The 19,886-nt window shown below is 45.4% G+C and overlaps 1 protein-coding gene across 1 annotated transcript; it reads left to right on the forward strand.

Annotated features, from left to right (window-relative positions):
• The first annotated feature begins 2,552 nt into the window (after window positions 1–2,552).
• atic (5-aminoimidazole-4-carboxamide ribonucleotide formyltransferase/IMP cyclohydrolase) lies at window positions 2,553–19,739 on the forward strand. The gene is made up of 15 exons (XM_063212289.1): window positions 2,553–2,671; window positions 3,076–3,202; window positions 3,382–3,525; window positions 4,153–4,241; window positions 4,945–5,096; window positions 8,371–8,527; window positions 10,033–10,158; window positions 11,422–11,529; window positions 12,305–12,390; window positions 15,090–15,179; window positions 15,730–15,855; window positions 16,229–16,321; window positions 17,670–17,852; window positions 18,703–18,858; window positions 19,178–19,739. The coding sequence occupies exons 1-15, from the start codon at window positions 2,653–2,655 to the stop codon at window positions 19,295–19,297; spliced, it is 1,776 nt and encodes a 591-aa protein (XP_063068359.1). The 5' UTR covers window positions 2,553–2,652; the 3' UTR covers window positions 19,298–19,739.
• The last annotated feature ends 147 nt before the right edge of the window (window positions 19,740–19,886 follow it).

A 19,886-nucleotide genomic window follows, 5' to 3' on the forward strand; every position in this document is an offset into this window, starting at 1 on the left:
GGTCGCTAGGCAGCAGTCGGCCAATTCAAATGAATAGGCAGCGGAAGCGTTGTCCAACCACGAAAAACGGGCAATAACGTGAATGCACCACGTAGTTTGTAGTTATTTGCCCCATTTTTTTCGTGAAAACTTCACGAAAGGCGTGAGCTACGGTTGGAGTGTCTCAGAATACCATCAAAATAATGTCTCAAGTGTGAGTTTGATCCCTTTATTGCATCTCAACAGAACACAAACAAAAAAGTAGGGTAAAGCAGGACTGAGTTAGCCAGGCCGCGCCCTGCTAGTGACGCAGCTGCGTTACAACTAGTCAGGTCAACAGCAATGCAAGTAGTTTCTGAGTTCCCGAAAATACGGGAACTCCTTTCACTTTGTCGGGGAGCAAACAACAATAAGCAAACCAAGGGAGGCTGGTCAACAGTGTTGCCAAGTCCGCTTATTATAAGCGACCTTGGGCTTCTTTTTTTGAACAGTCGCTTTGAATTTTGTAAAGTCGCGGGTTGCGGTTTTTTTGGGCTTGCTCTTTTCAGGGTTGGGCTTGTTGTTTTCTCCTACTCTGCCGGTCATTTGAATGTGTTTCTCAATGGCAACTCGTTTTTTCTCACTCATCCTTACAAGTGACCCTACTACAGCATTGTTAACTCCCACTTTCTGTGGTCACTTGAGGGGATTTTAGCTGCCACGCAGACCCCCCGCAAAAAGCAAGGTCTTCCCTGACTAGGCACGCGACTGACGACCCACCCCTTCGGTTGCTTATTTTGGGCTTGTTTTCACTACGCCCGTCAGTCGCTTCTTTTGGGCTTGTTTTCAGGACGTCAGTCGCTTATTTGTCGTAGAAAATCTGGCAACACTGCTGGTCAACCATGCCGTTTGGGAAATGTTAATTGTTATGCTCTTGGTCAGACCAAGTCTCGAAGAGATTTGAACGTCGATGATAATCAGGCTAGGACTGAGTCAGGGTCAGGGTTTTCTCTTCTTCTTTTTAAAAAAAGTGAACTCCTAATACCATATAGGCCTACTGTGAATGGGGAGTGCACATGTTGGAGCGTTCCAGTGCCCAGAATGTGGTGCTACGCCCCTGCATGGGTGAACTAATAGGCTCTCACTTCAAGCTCATTTCCAATATTTTAGCATATTATCATGTTTCTGAAATGTGTGCAACCCACTGCAACCCTCCATATCCATCACATTCAGAGCAACATGTGTTTCAGGACACACATTCTTCAAGTTCATTGGTCACTCACATGGCCACTTTCATAAAATATATCAGTTGGCCTGAGCAAAGAAAGGTGTGTGTGTGTGTGTGTGTGTGTGTGTGTGTGTGTGTGTGTGTGTGTGTGTGTGTGTGTGTGTGTGTGTGTGAGTGAGTGAGTGTAAATGGTCGATAAAGTTCTAGTTTAAGTAGTAATAAGTCAGATTACTTTCAGATTACTCAGACAACTCCGAAAGGGGCAGTTTAGGGCAGTCATGGTTAAGCGGTTAGGGTGTCAGACTAGTAGCCCAAAGGTTGGCGGTTCGACTCCCGACCCGCCAGGTTGGTAGGGAGAGTAATTAACCAGTGTTCTCCCCCATCCTCTTCCATGACTGAGGTACCCTGAGCAAGCATCGTACCGCCACGCTACACTGCTCCCTTGGGGCGCCATTGGGGGCTGCCCCCTTGCACGGGTGAGGCATAAATGCAATTTCGTTGTGTGCAGTGTGCACTTGTCAGTACCTGGTGATGCCACATTTTTCGGCTCAGCCCTTTCCGAGATATGAGCAATTCTAATGGGGGCAGCGTTTGTTTACATTTTTAAAAAATGAAACATAGGCCAACTCCAAATATTTTGCCAAAAGGTACTGCTGTTTGCTAGTTGTCTGCTGATGTTTTATAACCTTTTGGATGTTTTTGGGAATAAATAAAAATGTTTTTTTGAAATGTAAACAAAGAGCTGCCCCCATTACAAAGACCAGGATCTCGGAAACGGCTGAAGAAGAAGAAGAAAACATCTCAGGCACTGACAAGTCCAGGGTAGTGTGAGCATTACAACTGCACGTTGAAATTGACCAAACTGTCCCTTTAACTCCCTTGTAAGCTCCTAACCCAGATTCTCTAAGACCAGGCCTCAGACCAGACAAGGAGATGTGCACATTCTTATGATGAAGCCTAATTGTTGAAACGTGAAACTAGGCCTACTGGTAGATTTCATTTCATTCCTGCTCCATTTTAATTGTAGCTGGGTCGGTCTTCAAAGATTTCAGGTTGAAAGTTCTAATATAACACTGCCATCTAGTGTCAACTTGAGCAACACGCAGGCTGCCTGCTTACAACTGCGGGCGGCCACTGACCAGTACTCTCCACTCATGCTCATGATAAATATTGTTGTAAGATAAACAAGGACACATACAAGCGCACATGTCCATGCATTTGTACAACACATCACTGTTAATTGATGGAATAAGACACGGATTTCAGTAAGACGTTCTGTGTAGTGCTCCCAACTGAGTGTAGGCGGGGATTTAGGAATAACAAACTTCCCGTCATGCAGCATACTGGATAGGAGAGTTCTCTTGTGATACATTTCTCCCAGACAGATAGCATCCACGTGTTTTCATTCCAGACTCCAGAGTACCATCGGACCAGCAGGAAATCACTATCCACTGCCAACATTCGCTATGGCCTGCTCCGAACTAGGTAATTTATAACGTCTAAGAAAACTTTGTAAGTTTTCATATCGTAGTCGTTGCGCTGCACTTGGACTTGTGGTCTGTGCGCGAGAGGGTTGTTGCATTCAATTGTGTTTTAACAAGTAGGCCTAGAATACATTCGGTGAATGTTGTGATTCCAAAAGCTTTCTATTCTACTCTACTGTGTTCCTGACCATAACGTGTCGGAACCTGAAGTTTAAACAAGTTTTGCAACATTATGTAGCGTGATGAATGAATGATGCCATGATGCAGCATCCCTGCAGCCAACCGAAAATGTGGTTGAATAGCTTCGGCTAAACTTAATAGGCAGTAAATGCACCTGGGTCTTGAGCCAACCGACATTATAACAAGTTTTCGTCTATTTTCCTCGACCCAAATTTGTGTTCGCAGCATTGCTCAGTGTGTCTGATAAAACCGGACTTTTGGACTTCGCCAAACGTCTGGTTTCGGTCGGCCTCTCCCTGGTGGCATCGGGTGGCACAGCCAAAGCTTTGCGTGATGCAGGACTTCACGTCAGGTAGGCTATCTACACATTTTGTGCTATTTCTAGCAGTGTGCAACTTCTAATCGTGTGAGGTAACAAGAGCTAGGCTATCACTTGGCCATAGTACCTTATCAAATAGTTTTTAAAGATATCATTTGCATCCACCCTGTGTTCTCTCTCTGACTTTTCCCCCCTTTTCCGTTCCTCCTCAGAGATGTGTCAGAGCTGACAGGTTTTCCAGAGATGCTGGGGGGGAGGGTGAAGACTCTTCACCCAGCAGTTCACGGGGGCATCCTGGCCAGACACACACCCTCAGATAAAGCTGACATGGACAAACTGGGCTTCAGCCTTGTGAGGTGAGGGTCAACAACTCAAGATGGTAAAACTGTGTCAATATTATTTTCTGTCTCAGAGTTGCATTTTTATGGCCTAATTTGACCCATATCCAGTTGCCAAGTGTTGACCTATAATGTGGAACACAACCCTTTCTTGGTGTGTACACATTTTAGTCACCATGCGTGCCTGTTCATGTGACTTGCCGAGTTTAATTTAGTCCTCTAACAGAGTTAATGTGTCCTGCGTGGCGCTCAGAAGGGAGCCAGTCACAGTGTAGCCTAATTAAGAAGCTGCTGCCAGGGTCGTGACACTAATGTAATGCAAAGCATCTACTTTTGTAACCTTGTGTTGTTCATTCATCATGAAACTCAACTCAACTGAGGTAAATGTGACACACAAAGGGTCCAGCCTGATCTCCAAAAGTTCTGTGCTCCTGGACACGGATGCTAAGGACACGAAATCCGTGTCCAGGAGCACGGATTTTGCCAAAATGTTGTAGGGTCAGATAATGCTATGGTTCAGAACAGAGCAAGTATTTTTGGATTTTGCTCCGTTTGTCACTCAAAGTTGAGCGGTTTTGTGTGGAGTAATAAATGACTTAATTGATCTCATTCTGATTGATTGATTTGCTTTTGTTTGCTCATCAGGGTGGTGGTGTGTAATCTATACCCTTTTGTGAAGACCGTGTCAGCACCTGATGTAACGGTGGAAGCTGCGGTAGAGCAGATTGACATTGGTGAGTGGTTGCCCACTTTAACTTGTCATGTTGCAGTACAATGTTACATCATTACTACACTGCAGTTAGCTCATGCCTTCTTCTATCCAAATGGACTCGCATTTATTTGGGTACAGGGTGTTGGTTACAGTCCCTGGAGCAAAATGTGGATTAGGAGCCTTGACCAAGGGCACTTCAGCCTTTACTTCAGTAATGTACACTCGTAATATGTACATTACAGTACTAAAACCTATTGAGTGAAGTTGGGGTTGTAACTAGGGTCGGAATCGTCCCGTATTTAATAATAATACAAATAATAATTAATTTATTTCATTTAAAAGTGACTTTCATTCTATATTTGATAGGGAGCCAGTGGAGATGTTGCAGTGCAGGGGTAATATGGTGACAGGAATGGTTTTTAGTAATGATGCAGGCAGCTGAGTTCTGGACCAGTTGGAGCTTGTGAAGGGATAAAAGTACGTGTTCCGCATTGAGCTGAAACAGGACACGGGACGTTGAAATTCTAGAAATTACATCTAAGAAATGCAATTTTTTTCCAGATCCCCCGTCACAATGAAGTCTCCCGCAGTCTCCCTAGTTGTAACTTTTCTGTCTGTCTTTTCCTTTCTGTCGGTCTTTTCCTTTCTGTCTGTCTTTTCCTTTGTCTGTCTGTCTGTCTGTCTGTCGGTCTGTCTTTCTTTCTGTCTCTTTCCCTTTCTCTCAGGTGGAGTGACTCTCCTCAGGGCCGCAGCCAAAAACCATGCCAGAGTGACCATCGTCTGCGACCCGGCTGACTATAACCTGGTGGCTACGGAGATGGAGGGCTCTGAGGCTAAAGACACAACACTGGAGACCCGCAAAACGCTGGCTTTGAAGGTGGGACACGTCCTTATGTCTCCACTCCATCTACCACATTTTGACGTCACTCACTCATACTTTATGTCCCCGCAACTTCATGGCATGGTGTATCCCTCAGTGTCAGAGCTTCCCCATCTTTGCATTTTACATTTCATTATACTTAGCTAATTCATTTATTCAAATATTTCTTTGGCAGCAGTTTTGCATTCTTCTTCTACACAAACATCTTCTAGTAGAGGAAGGCGCACACACACACACACACACACACACATACACACACACACGGAGACACACACACACACACACACACACACACACCACCCTCAACAACAACCTGACGGGCCGGAAGTTGAACCGCCAAACTTTTGGCCACAGTCTGACAGCATAACCACTTACCCATGACTGCCCACATCTGATCACAACTGATGCTTGCTCTACAATTCTAGAATTGCGCCTGTGCTAGTTAAGGGTAGACATTCCCAATGTTGCACGGATCATGAAATGCCTTAGCCTGGTGAACCAGCGCCACCCGCTGGACGGCAAAATGTTTTGTCTACGGGTGGGTCTGGCCTTGCATAATGATTGAATGAAGCCAGAATGCCATGAATCTGGCAAACCAATTACAACGCAAATATGTGTTTTGAATCAAAGCGGGCAGGGTTTTGAGGGAAGGTTGTTCTCATCAACAATCTTCGGATGTATTATGCATCGAGGCCAGACTAAATTAGACATCCACATTTAGTCTGGTTTATCAGGCATGAAATGCCTGGTCACAACCAAACTATTGGGTTGCCATTTTGATTGGGAAATATTTCCATTAGGGATGGGCTCCGTGCTGAGACATGTCGCACATGTAAACCTTCAGTTGATTGCGCAATAATTGTGCACAGTCTTTATAATCCTAAGTTGTCAAACGGCTTCTTTTTTCCAATTTGGCAGACGGTCATTAGGTCTTTGTTGCACACCGTAAAACCCGGTGAGCATTATTTTTGTTTCAAGAGTGTGCTGAGCCATATTTGGTGCATTTTTTTTGTGTGTACCGCTAGTTAAAATCAGGTCAAATTGTACAGTCACTAAATTGGGTCAGAAAACAAACTGCTTGTCTTGATGATTAATGCCAACTGCAAGTACTCTGGTTTTGAAATGGGTTTGTTTGAGGAGAGGTTCAATATATAGAGGTTGCAGTGTTAGAAGGTTATCAGTATGCTGTTGGGAAACTCGGTGTGCGTATTTGTGGATATGCTATGGTTCACTTGGGGTGATTTCTAATTCAAAGTCCACATTTAAGGGTGTGTTTGTCTGTGTGTCTGTGTGTCTGTGTGTCTCTGTGTGTATTCTGCAGTTCAATTTCGGCGGCTTGGAAATCAAAGTCCAACATTAGGGGCTATTCAGAGTGTGTGTGTGTGTGTGTGTGTGTGTGTGTGTGGTTGTCCTACCAAGCAGTGGGTTCAATGAGTTTGCTGCCTCCCCCCTTCACTTGGTCTGTAACTCCTCTCAGCCTGGTGTCCTCACCTCGTGAAGAAGAAGAAAGGCCCTTTGAGTTCACGCCGGGTCGAGGCGAGGGACACAAAAGCTCCAAGGTTAAAATGGCTACTTTGTTACTTACTTGCCAGAAACGGCTGGTCCCACAGTAAAAACTCTGTCTGAGCCTGTGTGAGTGTAGTGTGCCATCCAGGCTCCTGTGGTTTCTTATTCTGAGCCAAGGCATCCCATCTGCCATCGCGGCACACTTGGGCCTTGCCAAGGCTTAGCACCCAATTGCAACAAATAAATAAAAGGCTTGAGTGCTGCTGGGAAAGAATAGGGGGAGCGAATATCAAGCATCACTGTAGAGCAGTGGTTCTCAAACTTTTTCAGGCCGAGGACCACTTTGACTACAACTGAATTGACAGTTGATGGGTGCTAATTTGACATTGCTAATTTCGCCAATGCAGATCATTTACTTTTTATTTAGATTACAAGCCTGTCTTTTTGTGGTGAAAATAAGACTTCAGCTTTGCTTAGCTTTGTAATTATGTTACAAATATAGCCTACTGCTAACTCGTCTTGGAAAAAATCCCCTCACGGACCACCTGAGCTCTGTCGCGGACCACCAGTGGTCCCCGGACCACACTTTGAGAATCACTGCTGTAGAGCATCATGAATAAAATTATCTTTACTGGTGGTGGACAGCATGATCTCAAAGCAGTGTTTTTCTAAGCCTTTCTTATCTTGTGCAGAATGTGCACAAGGCTTTTTCTCAAACCACGAGTACCCCCTTACTCCTGCTCGATCAGTTCTGTGACTTACCCCCTGCATTGTGCTCGTGTACACCTACACCTGGTAGGAAAGCATGACTTGCGACTCCCATTCAAATAAGCCAAAACATTTAGTATATAAAACCACAACGCATAAAAACTGAACATATTAAATTGAGATTAGCCCATTTAAGTATCAAAATATGATGACATAAATGTCACCTTATCTCTCCAGTACAGTATGCAGTGAAAAGGCCTAAAATGTTTTTAAACTGAATGATTCATCAAGGTCTTGTCTAATCCCTCTTAAGGGCCGTACACACACGTCGCTGCTAGTTACTCGCTCAGCGGATGAAGTCAATAGAATGTCTACGTATTCCAGCGAGTCTCGCTGGCCAGTAGGCGAGGAAAGTACAAGCGATGCGATGTGGGTGGGTTCCGAGATAAACTTATTTTATCTTCGAGCGACGCGAGTTAAGCGAGTAACCAATTAGAATGCAGAATACAGATTATTGACAGGTGACGTTGCCCCTGTGGTGTTCTGACCACCCAACTTCTGCACGCCATCACACTTTGGTTAAAAGTGTTGTATTGAGGAAAATACATCCAATACGGTGTGCACCATCAAACTGGCTCATATGCATGGTTGTGCACAGCACACGTTAAACAGCGTAGGCCTACATTTTGTTTCGTACGGACGTTATTGGCGCGGACAGCGGGAACCATGACAACCAGTAAACAAAATCACCCAGAGCGAGTGGCGAGTAGGCGAGTGAGCAAGTAGCAGGTAAATGGCAGCGACGTGTGTGTACGGCACCTTTAGTCTGTGCTGGAGGGAGAGATGCTGAGTGCTCATCTGTGTTGAATAAGGAAACTCCAATATGCTGGTGCTTTTGAAGTTTGAAGTCAAAATACAAAAGTCCCTTCATTCAAATCTTTTTAATTTTAATACGGGGCCATTGGATCTAAAACCCCCCTTTTTAGATACAATGCCCCAGTTTAAGGGGACCGTACGCCATCAAGTTATGAATACCCTCTTACTCTGTTTTCCGCAGGCCTTCACGCACACGGCGCAGTATGACGATGCCATCTCGGACTACTTCCGGCGGGAGTACAGTCGCGGCGTGTCCCAGCTGCCCCTGCGCTACGGCATGAACCCCCACCAGGCCCCCGCCCAGCTCTACACCCTGCGCCCCTCTCTGCCCATCACAGGTACCCCTTCATTACATTACATTACATTACATACACCCTGCACTCCTCTCTACCCATCACAGTGACATTACACTACATTACACCCTGCGCCCCTCTCTGCCCATCACAGGTACCCCTTCATTACATTACATTACATTACATTACATTACATTACATACACCCTGTGCTCCTCTCTGCCCATCACAGGTACCCCTTCATTACATTACATTACATACACCCTGCGCCCCTCTCTACCCATCACAGTGACATTACATTACATTACATAGGCCCTGCGCTCCTCTCTACCCATCACAGTGACATTACATTACATTACACTACATTACACCATGCGCCTCTCTCTGCCCATCACAGGTACCCCTTCATTACATTACATTACATTACATTACATTACACTACATTACACCCTGCGCTCCCCTCTGCCCATCACAGGTACCCCTTCATTACATTACATTACATTACATTACATACACCCTGCACTCCTCTCTACCCATCACAGTGACATTACACTACATTACACTACATTACATTACATTACATTACACTACATTACACTATGCCCATGAACCCCCACCAGGCCCCGCCCAGCTCTACACCCTGCGCCCCTCTCTGCCCATCACAGGTTTACATTACATTATATTACACTACATTACACCATGCGCCTCTCTCTGCCCATGAACCCCCACCAGGCCCCGCCCAGCTCTACACCCTGCGCCCCTCTCTGCCCATCACAGGTACCCCTTCATTACATTACACTACATTACATACACCCTGCACTCCTCTCTACCCATCACAGTTACATTACATTATATTACACTACATTACACCATGCGCCTCTCTCTGCCCATGAACCCCCACCAGGCCCCGCCCAGCTCTACACCCTGCGCTCCCCTCTGTCCATCCCTGGTGCATTACATTACATTACATTACAATACATACACCCTGCGCCCCTCTCTGCACATCACAGGGCCAGTTAGGGCAAATGTAAATTGCATGACTTAAATTCTGTTTTTGCATTGACCCATTTTAAGTCTAAGGCACATGCAAAATCCAAACCTCTACATCCTGCACCCCTCTCTGCCCATCACAGGTACCCCTTGAATAAATTACATTTGGCAGACGCTTGTTAACCTTGCGGGACTTCCAATCGAGGACATAATCATTTTCAAGTTTTAGGCCTTTTCACTGCATACTGTACTGAAGAGAGAGGGTTACGTTTACTTCCCTCATCTAGTGTTTCTCAACGGAGCTCTACAGCCCACCAGGGGGCGTTAAGGAGCCCTAGGTGGTCGTTGAGAGGAATACAGCTGCCATTGGGTGGCATCAGTCCATTTGATTTTTAATGCTAAGGGGGGCATTAGTGGGCTTTTGACGAAGTCAAGGGGGCGTTGGGAGGCTTATGACGAGGTCAAGGGGCTGTTTGTTAATTAAAACAAGGTTGAGAACCACTGGTCTACTCTAATCTCACACTTGCTGAAGTCTGACCCTGGCACTTTGTCTCCCTCTAGTGGTGAACGGCTCTCCAGGCTTCATCAACCTGTGTGATGCCCTGAACGCCTGGCAGCTGGTGAAGGAGCTGAAGGATGCCCTGGGGATGCCGGCAGCCACCTCCTTCAAGCACGTCAGCCCTGCAGGTAAAGGAAAATTTAATTTACATTTTAATAATACTTTATTAAAGGGACACTCTGCAGGAAATGGTCAAAAAAGGTACTGCAACTATGCTGCTCATTGAAACTGGGCTGCCTAATGCCAAAAGTGATCATTTCATGAAAGTTTACTAAGTAATAAGCTAATATTTTCTAGTATGGCCTAAGTACAGTCATTTTTGCAGCTAAAAATGGCTATTTCTGGATATTCAAAATGGCGGACCGTGGAGAAGATCCCCTTTTCATGTGTGAAAAATGCAAATTTTCCAGTCATAATGAATACTTGATGGTGGCAAGTATTCATGAAAAAGGTAACATTAGTGAATGGGTAGCATGAATTCTGGAAATAAACAACTAAAAATCTCACACAGTGTCCCTTTAAAACAATTAGTACAATCAGATCATGTTACACTCTTAAAATCTATAAAAGTAACCAAAACAAATAAAATTAAAAGAAGAGAAAAAAAACAAACAATTTACAGTAAACACAGTGAAAATACAAGATCCTCGTTGACAATAGAGCAGACGGCATCTTCAGAACACTTCTGAACACATCCACGTGTTTTGTTGAATTGTAAAGGAGAGCATGGCGGCACCACCAGAGTGGGACACATGCATACACGTAGACGCACACTTTCCCAGATACTATTGATTGTAGTGTAGATCTCACAAGTTTTAGCAGCATCAAACAGTACAACACATCAAGGTCTTTTGCATTGAAGAAACATCACATCACAACACGACAAAAGTGTGAAGTATTGTTTCGATGGTGACAGGAAATACAAACCATTACATTACATTAGATTGCATTTGGCAGACACTTTATAACCAAAGCGACTTACAAACGAGGGCATAATCATAGCCAACATCACTAGTAGATACAAGTGCACAGGAAATATACTTATACAGAACAACAAGTGCAGATGCAAAGAAGGGTTAGTTAGTTTTTTAAAAGTATTATTTTATAAAGTGAAGTAGACATGCACGCACACATACACATCATGTCAAGAGTCTGGCCTGGGGCTAGGCCATCTCAAGCATTCGTCTAGTAGATGGTCATGAAAGAGGAGATGCAAACTTCATCCAAGTCTGAGCAAATACTCACTTCTGATATGCCTGATTTTACTAGATCCAGCCACATTTGCAGAGCAGATTATTGTCATTGTAATGCTCAGCTGCAGTCCAATGCCTGATATGTCCGTTTGATATGGGAGGGAAATTGACATGTTTGTATTCGGTATTGCATTGCAGGTGCTGCGGTGGGAGTGGCGCTATCTGAGGAGGAGGCGAAGGTGTGCATGGTCAACGACATGCTGAAGGACCTGACGCCATTGGCCACCGCATACGCCCGCGCCAGAGGTTAGTTACATATCTGATGATGATGAAGATGACTTTCAAAAGGGAGGAGCTGTAGACGTAGCCTGGCTCTCACCAGGTGTGTGTGTGTGGTCGTGTCGTGTCGTGTCGTGTCGTGTCGTGTCGTGTCGTGTCGTGTCGTGTCGTGTCGTGTCGTGTCGTGTCGTGTAGTGTCTGTGAGCTACACACACACTACTGTCTGGTACACGGCCAGATAGCACGCAATGGCTCCAGCCAGAAAATACACTGGGCATTTATTGCTTCTGCGCGACCTCACCACCAACAAAATCTCTAAAGAGTCAATATAGTCTATAATCTGCCCTGTGACTCCTCAATGCGAGCTGCCGTTGATACTGAAGCAATAAATGCTCCGTCTATTTTCTGGCTGGAGCCAACGCATGCTCTCTGGCCGTGTACCAGACGGTGGTGTGTGTAGCTCCGCTCCACCAGGGGGCACACACACACACACACACACACACACACACACCGTCTGGTGAGAACCAGGCTACTGTAGGAGACAGACCACATGCATTGAAAAATGTCTTCATTTTCCTCAAAAACAAACTAGGATTGACTTGCACATCAGGTCAGTTGTGGATGGCCAGGAAAGTATGACTAAGGTAACTGGAAAAGTCATGTACAAATTGTGCAATGTTCTCTGTGAGAATGGATCGGACCCCTGTGGCCGGGCGTGAGTACATTACTGGGGTGGAGGTTTTGGGGGTCAGTCAAATGAAGCGTTGCTACATATTTTGACAGTACTTCTTCTATTCTCCAGGCTCTGACAGGATGTCATCTTTTGGCGATTTCATCGCCCTCTCGGACACCTGCGACGTCCCCACTGCCAAGATCATCTCTAGGGAGGTATGTTTGTCAGGGACCTTGTTTACTAGGAGGAGTGCATGTGCCGTTTCTCTGGTAGGCCTACAGCTCGACACAGCTCCATTCAGCCGCCACTTTTTGCTTTTCGATTGGGCACGACACAGCTTAATCGTAAGGCAAAAACTGGCAGCTGAGTCACGCTTTGTCGAGCTGTAGGCTTACCAGAATACCGGCAGTGGAAAAGAGGCATAAGAGGAGTGCATGTGGCGTTTCTCTGGTAGGCCTACAGCTCGACACAGCGCCACTCGGCCGCCACTTTTTGCTTTTCGCATACCTGCCGACCATTACGCATTTTGTGTAGCAGATACGGATTTTGACATCAAACTACGGCGCTGTCACTTCAAAATACGGGAAAAACCAATAGCAAAGTGTGTTCATGGGCCCTTATAAATTGCTCTGTAGACTTGCAACCAGACAGAGCCGTAGACATGGCTCTGCTTGCAATTGTCTCGCCATTGGCCAGCAACGTGTGGGGGGGGAATATTGACCAATCAGAGCGCTAGTTTGGATGTCTTCATTTGTTGTACTGCGCTCACTGACTTGAATACTCAGTGGCTGCGCTCCTCTCGAGTCGAGGCATCAGCTGCCGATAGAAAGTTTGCTTCGAAATCACACAAGCAGAGAGACTGGTTAATATACTCCTATAATCTCTGTGACAAGTATACTCCTCCTGTCATCATGTATTATCCATCTTGGTACTGTCGCTGTAGTTTTACAAGTGAGCACCGTCAAAATCACCGTTTCAAAGGTAAATGGACTTTGAGAAAGGTAGCCTGTATGGGAATAGTGAATTGCGTCCAGTTGCTAAATCCGTAAACTTATGAAAATAAATAAAGGCCGAGGTCTGTCGTAATGATTCACCCAATGTTTCGCCGTAGTTGACGGCAATATGTTGTTGCTTGTTTTGATATTGGACCGAAACGAGATTACTTCCGAATGAGAAAATGTGTCGGTGACCGCGCTATAAATTAGCAGATTAGCAGCAAACTAAATTCGGTTTCCCTTTGCGCCGGATCATTTTAACTCGGGGGGGGGGGGGGGGGAATAAAGCGATAGTTCTAACGGTTGGGCTCGGAGTAGGTCTACATCCGTAACCTACCATGACACCGTATAGGAATACTGTTCCCCCCTGAGTCATGGCCCATTCTATGAACAGGTGTAACAGGTCGTGCGTCATACCAAATATGCATCACTCCACGACTACTATCCGTAATCACGTATGGCAATCTATTATAAAATCAATTCTCCTATCATCATATATGTGCCGAACAGTGAACAATAGCCAACTCATGACGGCAGATGAGGGTAGATGGGCCTACTATTATGCAGAGAAGTGAAAAAAAAGAAGCGATGCCCCTCAAGTTACCGTGGAAGTTCCAAGAGCATTGGCCATTAGCCCCCGTCCCTCAGTAGAGCCACTACATGACGCATTTTGTAGGCCTACTGAATGAATGCTGAAAGTGTGATTTTGATGTTAGCCCCCAAGGTAATAATATTAACCTGATATTATCCTAGCTTAGATAACACTTGTCTTTATCTTTTTCTCTACTGCTGATGCTTCTTCACAGTAGGTGACAACATCACCATTTATTAATATTGGGGGAGATGATGTAAGAATCATCACAATTCAACTTTTTGTTCATAAAAATCACTGAAATGCCTCTGTATTTTATAATCAAATTATACATTTTCCTACATGTACCTTCTACAGCCAAAAAAAGTAATCAGCAAATGCTTCAATTTCATACTCAATTCCAGCTCCTTAACACCCCCCAAGTGACCAAATGCTCTGTTTGGCTGGTACATAGCCACTTAGGCCTAGGCCTACTAGCCAGACTGGTGGTATGTTTGACTAGTAAGATTAACAGCCATATTGGCTGGTGATCAATAAAGTTAATTTAGAGGTCTGAATTCCAGCACACTATATCATAGCATTTTATTGGTGTTATGGTGTGAAACAAAAAAAAAAACATCTTTCATGAAAGTTTATTAAATTATGGTAGTTCAAAGTACTGTGAAGAGCAAGATAAACTATTTGCCAGATACACGGGATGTTAGGCTAAAATGCATTAAAATGCAGGAAATTGCATCTAAGAAAAGCATTTTTTTCTAGGGGAGGACCCCCCTGCCTGAATGAAGTGTCTCATATCTTCCCTGTTGACATTTGGCAACCCTAGGTGTAGGGCAGACTATGCAAAACAAAGTAGCCTCTCAGATGGGCCCGCTGGCGACCCCGTTGCTTTGCCATGCCAAGTTGTTGCGCCGTGAATTGCCGCGCCGCGATAAGTTGCTACTCAAAAATGTTTTTAAAGGTTGGCAGGTATGTTTTCGATTGGGCACGACACGGCTTAATCGTAAGGCAAAAAGTGGCAGCCGAGTCATGCTGTGTCGAGCCGTAGGCCTACCAGAAAACTGCCAGTGGAAAAGAGGCACATGTTTACTAGGAGTGCATGTGAGTTGGGTAATGGAAAGGAAGTCTATCCAAGCATCTATTGTTCACTGCTTTGCAGAGGAAGCATTTGGACAAATGCTCCTATTTTTTGACATTTGTTGATTTTGCCAGGACTCTCTGACAGAAGAGGCACTCAGAAGAGGTCTTGTCTAAACAGTCAAATACAGTACATTTTAAAAAAAGAGCACATGTTCACCCCGTTTTGTTGTTTTCGATCTCTCCCCCTCAGGTATCTGATGGCATCATCGCTCCCGGCTTCGAGGAAGAGGCTCTCCGCATTCTGTCCAAGAAGAAGAACGGCAACTACTGCGTGCTCCAGGTGAATATTGAGGGCAGCGGTTAACATGCAAGCCTGGAAAAATTAGAAGATGTGTTAACAACATTGAAACGTTAGTCACTGTGTTTGCACTGAATGCAAGTTTAAGCTGTAGAATAATCCAGGTCCTCCCTTTGATCAAGTAGTTGCAGACCTGATTTCCATGCAAGTAGGAATAATCCGCTCTCATGTCATTGAAGCATGGCATGCTGTAGGGGACTGTCCCTAATATCTCTCATTAAGTATGTTTACATGCACAGCTTAGCCGAACTATAAACCAACGTGACCTCACCGACTGTCATATTATGTCATGTTTGTTCTATTGGCTGAACAAAATCAATTAATTATGGCCATTGTTTTATGTATCATTATTAATTCACCATATTGCAGATGTGTGCACAGTGCACACTGACAATCGATCGAAAAACTCAAGCTGGGAGAGGTCTGCCAACACAGGGAGGAATTTGGCTGCTCTCCGTAACTTCGATATAACTGAATTAGTAACCTACCGTAATTGCACTGAATGGGCTAATCTCTCACCTGTCTTCTTTAGATGGACCCGTCCTATGAGCCAGACGAGGCTGAGGTCCGGGTCCTCTTCGGCCTGCACCTGAAGCAGAAGAGGAACGGGGCCAGCATTAACAAGGAGCTCTTCAGCAATGTGGTCTCCAAGGGCAAGGTAACAGTGTCTGTGGCCAGTTTTGATGTCATATTTGGCACATCAATCCACATTGTAGTTGCAAATGTCATTGTCCATGTTAAGTGTAATGTTAATGTTTAAAAATATATATTGTCAAGTCTAATTCCCAATATAAATACTGAACTAATCAAGGGTCTGTTTCTCAGCAACGTCGTTGCTAACTTAGTTAGCAACGTACTTGGTTGCAATGCAATTTCCCATTGGGGAAACAAGTGAGTTGATAACTGGTTAGCAACAATGCTTTTGAGAAATGGGGTCCAGGCTGGTAAATTGTAAATCACAATCTGTTACCCTGGGTTGCTGTTTGAATTGTCATCATCCATTGTATAATCCTCTGTTGCTTTTTCTGCAGTTGTCTGAGAGGGCTGTGCGAGACCTCATTGTGGCCAGCATTGCTGTGAAGTACACCCAGTCCAACTCTGTCTGCTATGCCAAGGATGGACAGGTGAGGGGCGTTCATTATCAATCTACTGCATATTTGTAGTATGAACCTTTAAGGGCTCCGCATACTTAACGTGCCGCGGCAGCTTGCGGAGGGGCGTGTGACGTAATTTTGAGCACACGCCATCGTCGCGAGGGAGGTATGAATCAGGTTAGCGCCAGTGGCGCTAAGTATGAATCCGCCTTTATTGTCTTTATTTTCAGTTTTCACAGAAACTCATGTTCAGGGATGCAAAATTAATTTCAGTGAAAACTGACAATTAAGTGTTGTATCGTATCTTAGACTTAAGCCGGGCATACACTGTGCGATATTTTCACTCGTGGGTCTTAAGCTTCTGCTCACACTGCACGATGGAATTTCACAGTTTAAAAGTTCACAGCTCACGACTCACGTCCTCACACTACACGAGCCGACAGTCGGATGCGAGCGAAATGCTTCCACCGTACGACGCGACAGGCATGTTTCCCCGGTCTGCAGAGGAGGGAACATGCGCACCTGAGGTGGAGATGAGGTCGCGCTCAACAGTGAATCGCACGGCCCTATTCATTTGTGCATGTGAAGTGTCAAATCGGGTCGTAGCACTGCTTTAACTGTGCGATTTACGCACGAGCCACGACCAGAATTTCAAACCGTTTTGATTTTCTGGCGACCCTGCGATTGCACGATCGTGAGGCGACATCGCTTGTCGTTACCCCATGTACACTGCACGATGCGAGACTCACGATTGACCTGCGATTGAGCAAGAAATCGGCCCGACTTTCAAAAAGTCGTGCGAGTGCCAAATCGGGGCAAAACTCGCACAGTGTAAGCCCAGCTTTAATCTATCAATCCAATTATTTCTGTGTGCTATGCCAAGGACGGACAGGTGAGGGATGTACAGTGTCAATCCACAGCACATTTGCAGTGTGAACCTACTGTATCAATCCAATTAGTCCTTTCTCCAGGCAAGGTATTGATTGTATGCAATGCATGCAGATGCGTGCAGTATATTTGGCATCAATAAAGTAAGAGTATGCAGTCTTCACACTGTAGCTCCGATACAACATTTCGACCCAACAGGGTCTTCATCAGGCATACATTTCAAAGCGGAGCTGCAGTGTGCAGTATATTCATGGGGGCCGCTAGGGGGGGAAAGTGGTACAGATTCTAAGGGCCCAAGCACTGACAGGGGCCCTTAAGGGAGCCTAGGCACTGAGAGGGGCCCTTAAGGGAGCCCAAAACTTTAATCTTTCATGGGGCCCAACATTTCTGGCAGCGCCCCTGAGTATATTTGCTATCAATAAAGTCACTACAGTATTTTAACTTTGAGATTGCGCATGTGCATTGCATCTGTGTGTCCCCGTGTCCCCAGGTGATTGGCATCGGCGCTGGGCAGCAGTCTCGTATCCACTGCACGCGGCTGGCCGGGGACAAGGCTGACAACTGGTGGCTGCGGCACCACCCGCGCGTGCTCAACATGAAGTTCCGCAGCGGCGTGAAGCGGGCCGAGATGGCCAACGCCGTCGACCAGTACGTCAGCGGCACCATTGGAGAGGTCGGTGGCAAACACATCATGTCACTATTATTCTGTCTTTCGGATATGCAGACTCCCGTTCTCCCTCGCTCACTTCACTCCTTGTGGCCTTGTGATGACGTCACTGACAACAGCATTGTATTTCAAAAGCCCAGTACTATTGAAATGTTCTCATTTGCAATTGGGATGGTGAATGAAGAATAGTCCCCCAAGAGTTATTGTGGCTACTAGGCTGACAGTGGGCTAACGTAATGGGGCACCTAAGTCACGCCCTCTACTTCCTGGTTCATGGGGCAGAGGGAGTCAAAAAATAATTAGTGGGCTTGAAAATGAGCATTTTTTTTTGGCACCAATCCAAACCTTGGACCTCCACCTGTGCACCACAAATCCAAAAATCACTCGTTTTCAAGCCCAGTAATCATTTTTTGACTCCCTCTGCCCCATGAACCAGGAAGTAGAGGGCGTGACTTAGGTGCCCCATTGTTTTCTTCACGGAGGCGGGGCATCAGCGAAACACGAGGCCACAAGCACAGACCGAGGTCGGCAGTCATTGGGATCCACCCCATGACTTTTGACTGCAGCTGCTGACTTGGACAAAATGTCAGAATTCAACATTTATATTTTGATGTGCATGCTAGAAGTTACATTGTCAAATTGTCTGCGTTCTTTGTTCCCCTCAGACATGCAGATAAATGATACAAGGATCATATTTGTCATGTGCAACGCAATACTATGAAAGCATAACATGCAGTGAAATTGTGAGTTCTCCACCTGTAGTGAGTGCTTGTGTACACTCGTAAATAGTGGAGCTAAGGGGACAATGAATTTTTGGGGATTTATGGGTTCGTTCGTGCGTGCGTGCTTACTTCAGGGCCCCGACTTGGATGCGTGGAAGGCCATGTTTGAGGAGGTTCCAGAGCAGCTGTCTGAGACGGAGCGCAAGAACTGGACCAGCTCCCTGCAGGCCGTCGCCCTGAGCTCCGACGCCTTCTTCCCCTTCAGGGACAACGTGGACCGAGCAAAGCGGGTAAAGACAATCGCGTTAGCATGTACTATGATAACCTTTCCGTTTTCAGTGTGCGTGCGTGTGTTCTACTGTATCGGTTATATGTATAAGGTCTTTGTGTATGTTTTGTATTTGTGTATTTATGTAAGCTGATAGACACCTTAATTTCCTTCAGGATTAATAGAAGTACTCTACTCTACTCCTATTGTTGGTAATGATGGGAAAAGTTTGCTAGGCCCTGTCTAGTTTTTCATTAATAGTTCATACTCTATTGTGTTGTTTGATTTGGACCACTTTTGAAAGTCTTCTTTGTTCTGTGCCCTCTCTCCCCTCTCCTCAGAGTGGTGTGGAGTACATCGCTGCTCCGTCTGGCTCCACCGCTGATGAGGTGGTCATCAACGCCTGCAACGAGCTGGGCATCACCCTGGTGCACACTAACCTCCGCCTCTTCCACCACTAGACGCGTCACGCCGCACAGAAACGCTGACCGTAGTACAACACTGGCTGACTAGTAGTCCTGTAGTCTCTTCTGCTGGGGTGCATTTCTTGAAACCGTAGTTGCTAACTTGCAGTGCAATTTCCCATTGACAACTACCCAAGTTGCTAACTGCTAACAACTACGCTTTCGAGAAACACACCCCTGGTCCCTTTTATACGTTACTGAACCCCACCCATCAGACTGAGAAGAAAACCCCATGATGCAAACAGATGCATCTCGTAGCTGCTCTCCTTTGACACTACATCATTGCTTACAGCTCTCTGCGGAGAAGGAAAACGCACAATCCCATGCATTCCACTTAAGACATGTTATTAAAAAAAAAATGTCCTGTCGCTGCCTGCCAATACTAATTTCATTGTGAAAGCTTTTTCCAAAAAGAATAAATTGTTGATTTCTGAGTAGACTTTTTGGCACGTCCATGTCTGTTCATGCTGAGCTATTGATGGCTTGCAGGTTTCTCGCCAGTGATTGTAACTTTTTATGCAATCTGAATTTGACCTTTACTTTATTAAATGAAGAAAACCATGCAGAAAACAAGCACACACCGTAT

Source organism: Engraulis encrasicolus, chromosome 12 (genome assembly GCF_034702125.1).
Source record: "Engraulis encrasicolus isolate BLACKSEA-1 chromosome 12, IST_EnEncr_1.0, whole genome shotgun sequence".
Classification (NCBI taxonomy): Eukaryota; Metazoa; Chordata; class Actinopteri; order Clupeiformes; family Engraulidae; genus Engraulis; species Engraulis encrasicolus.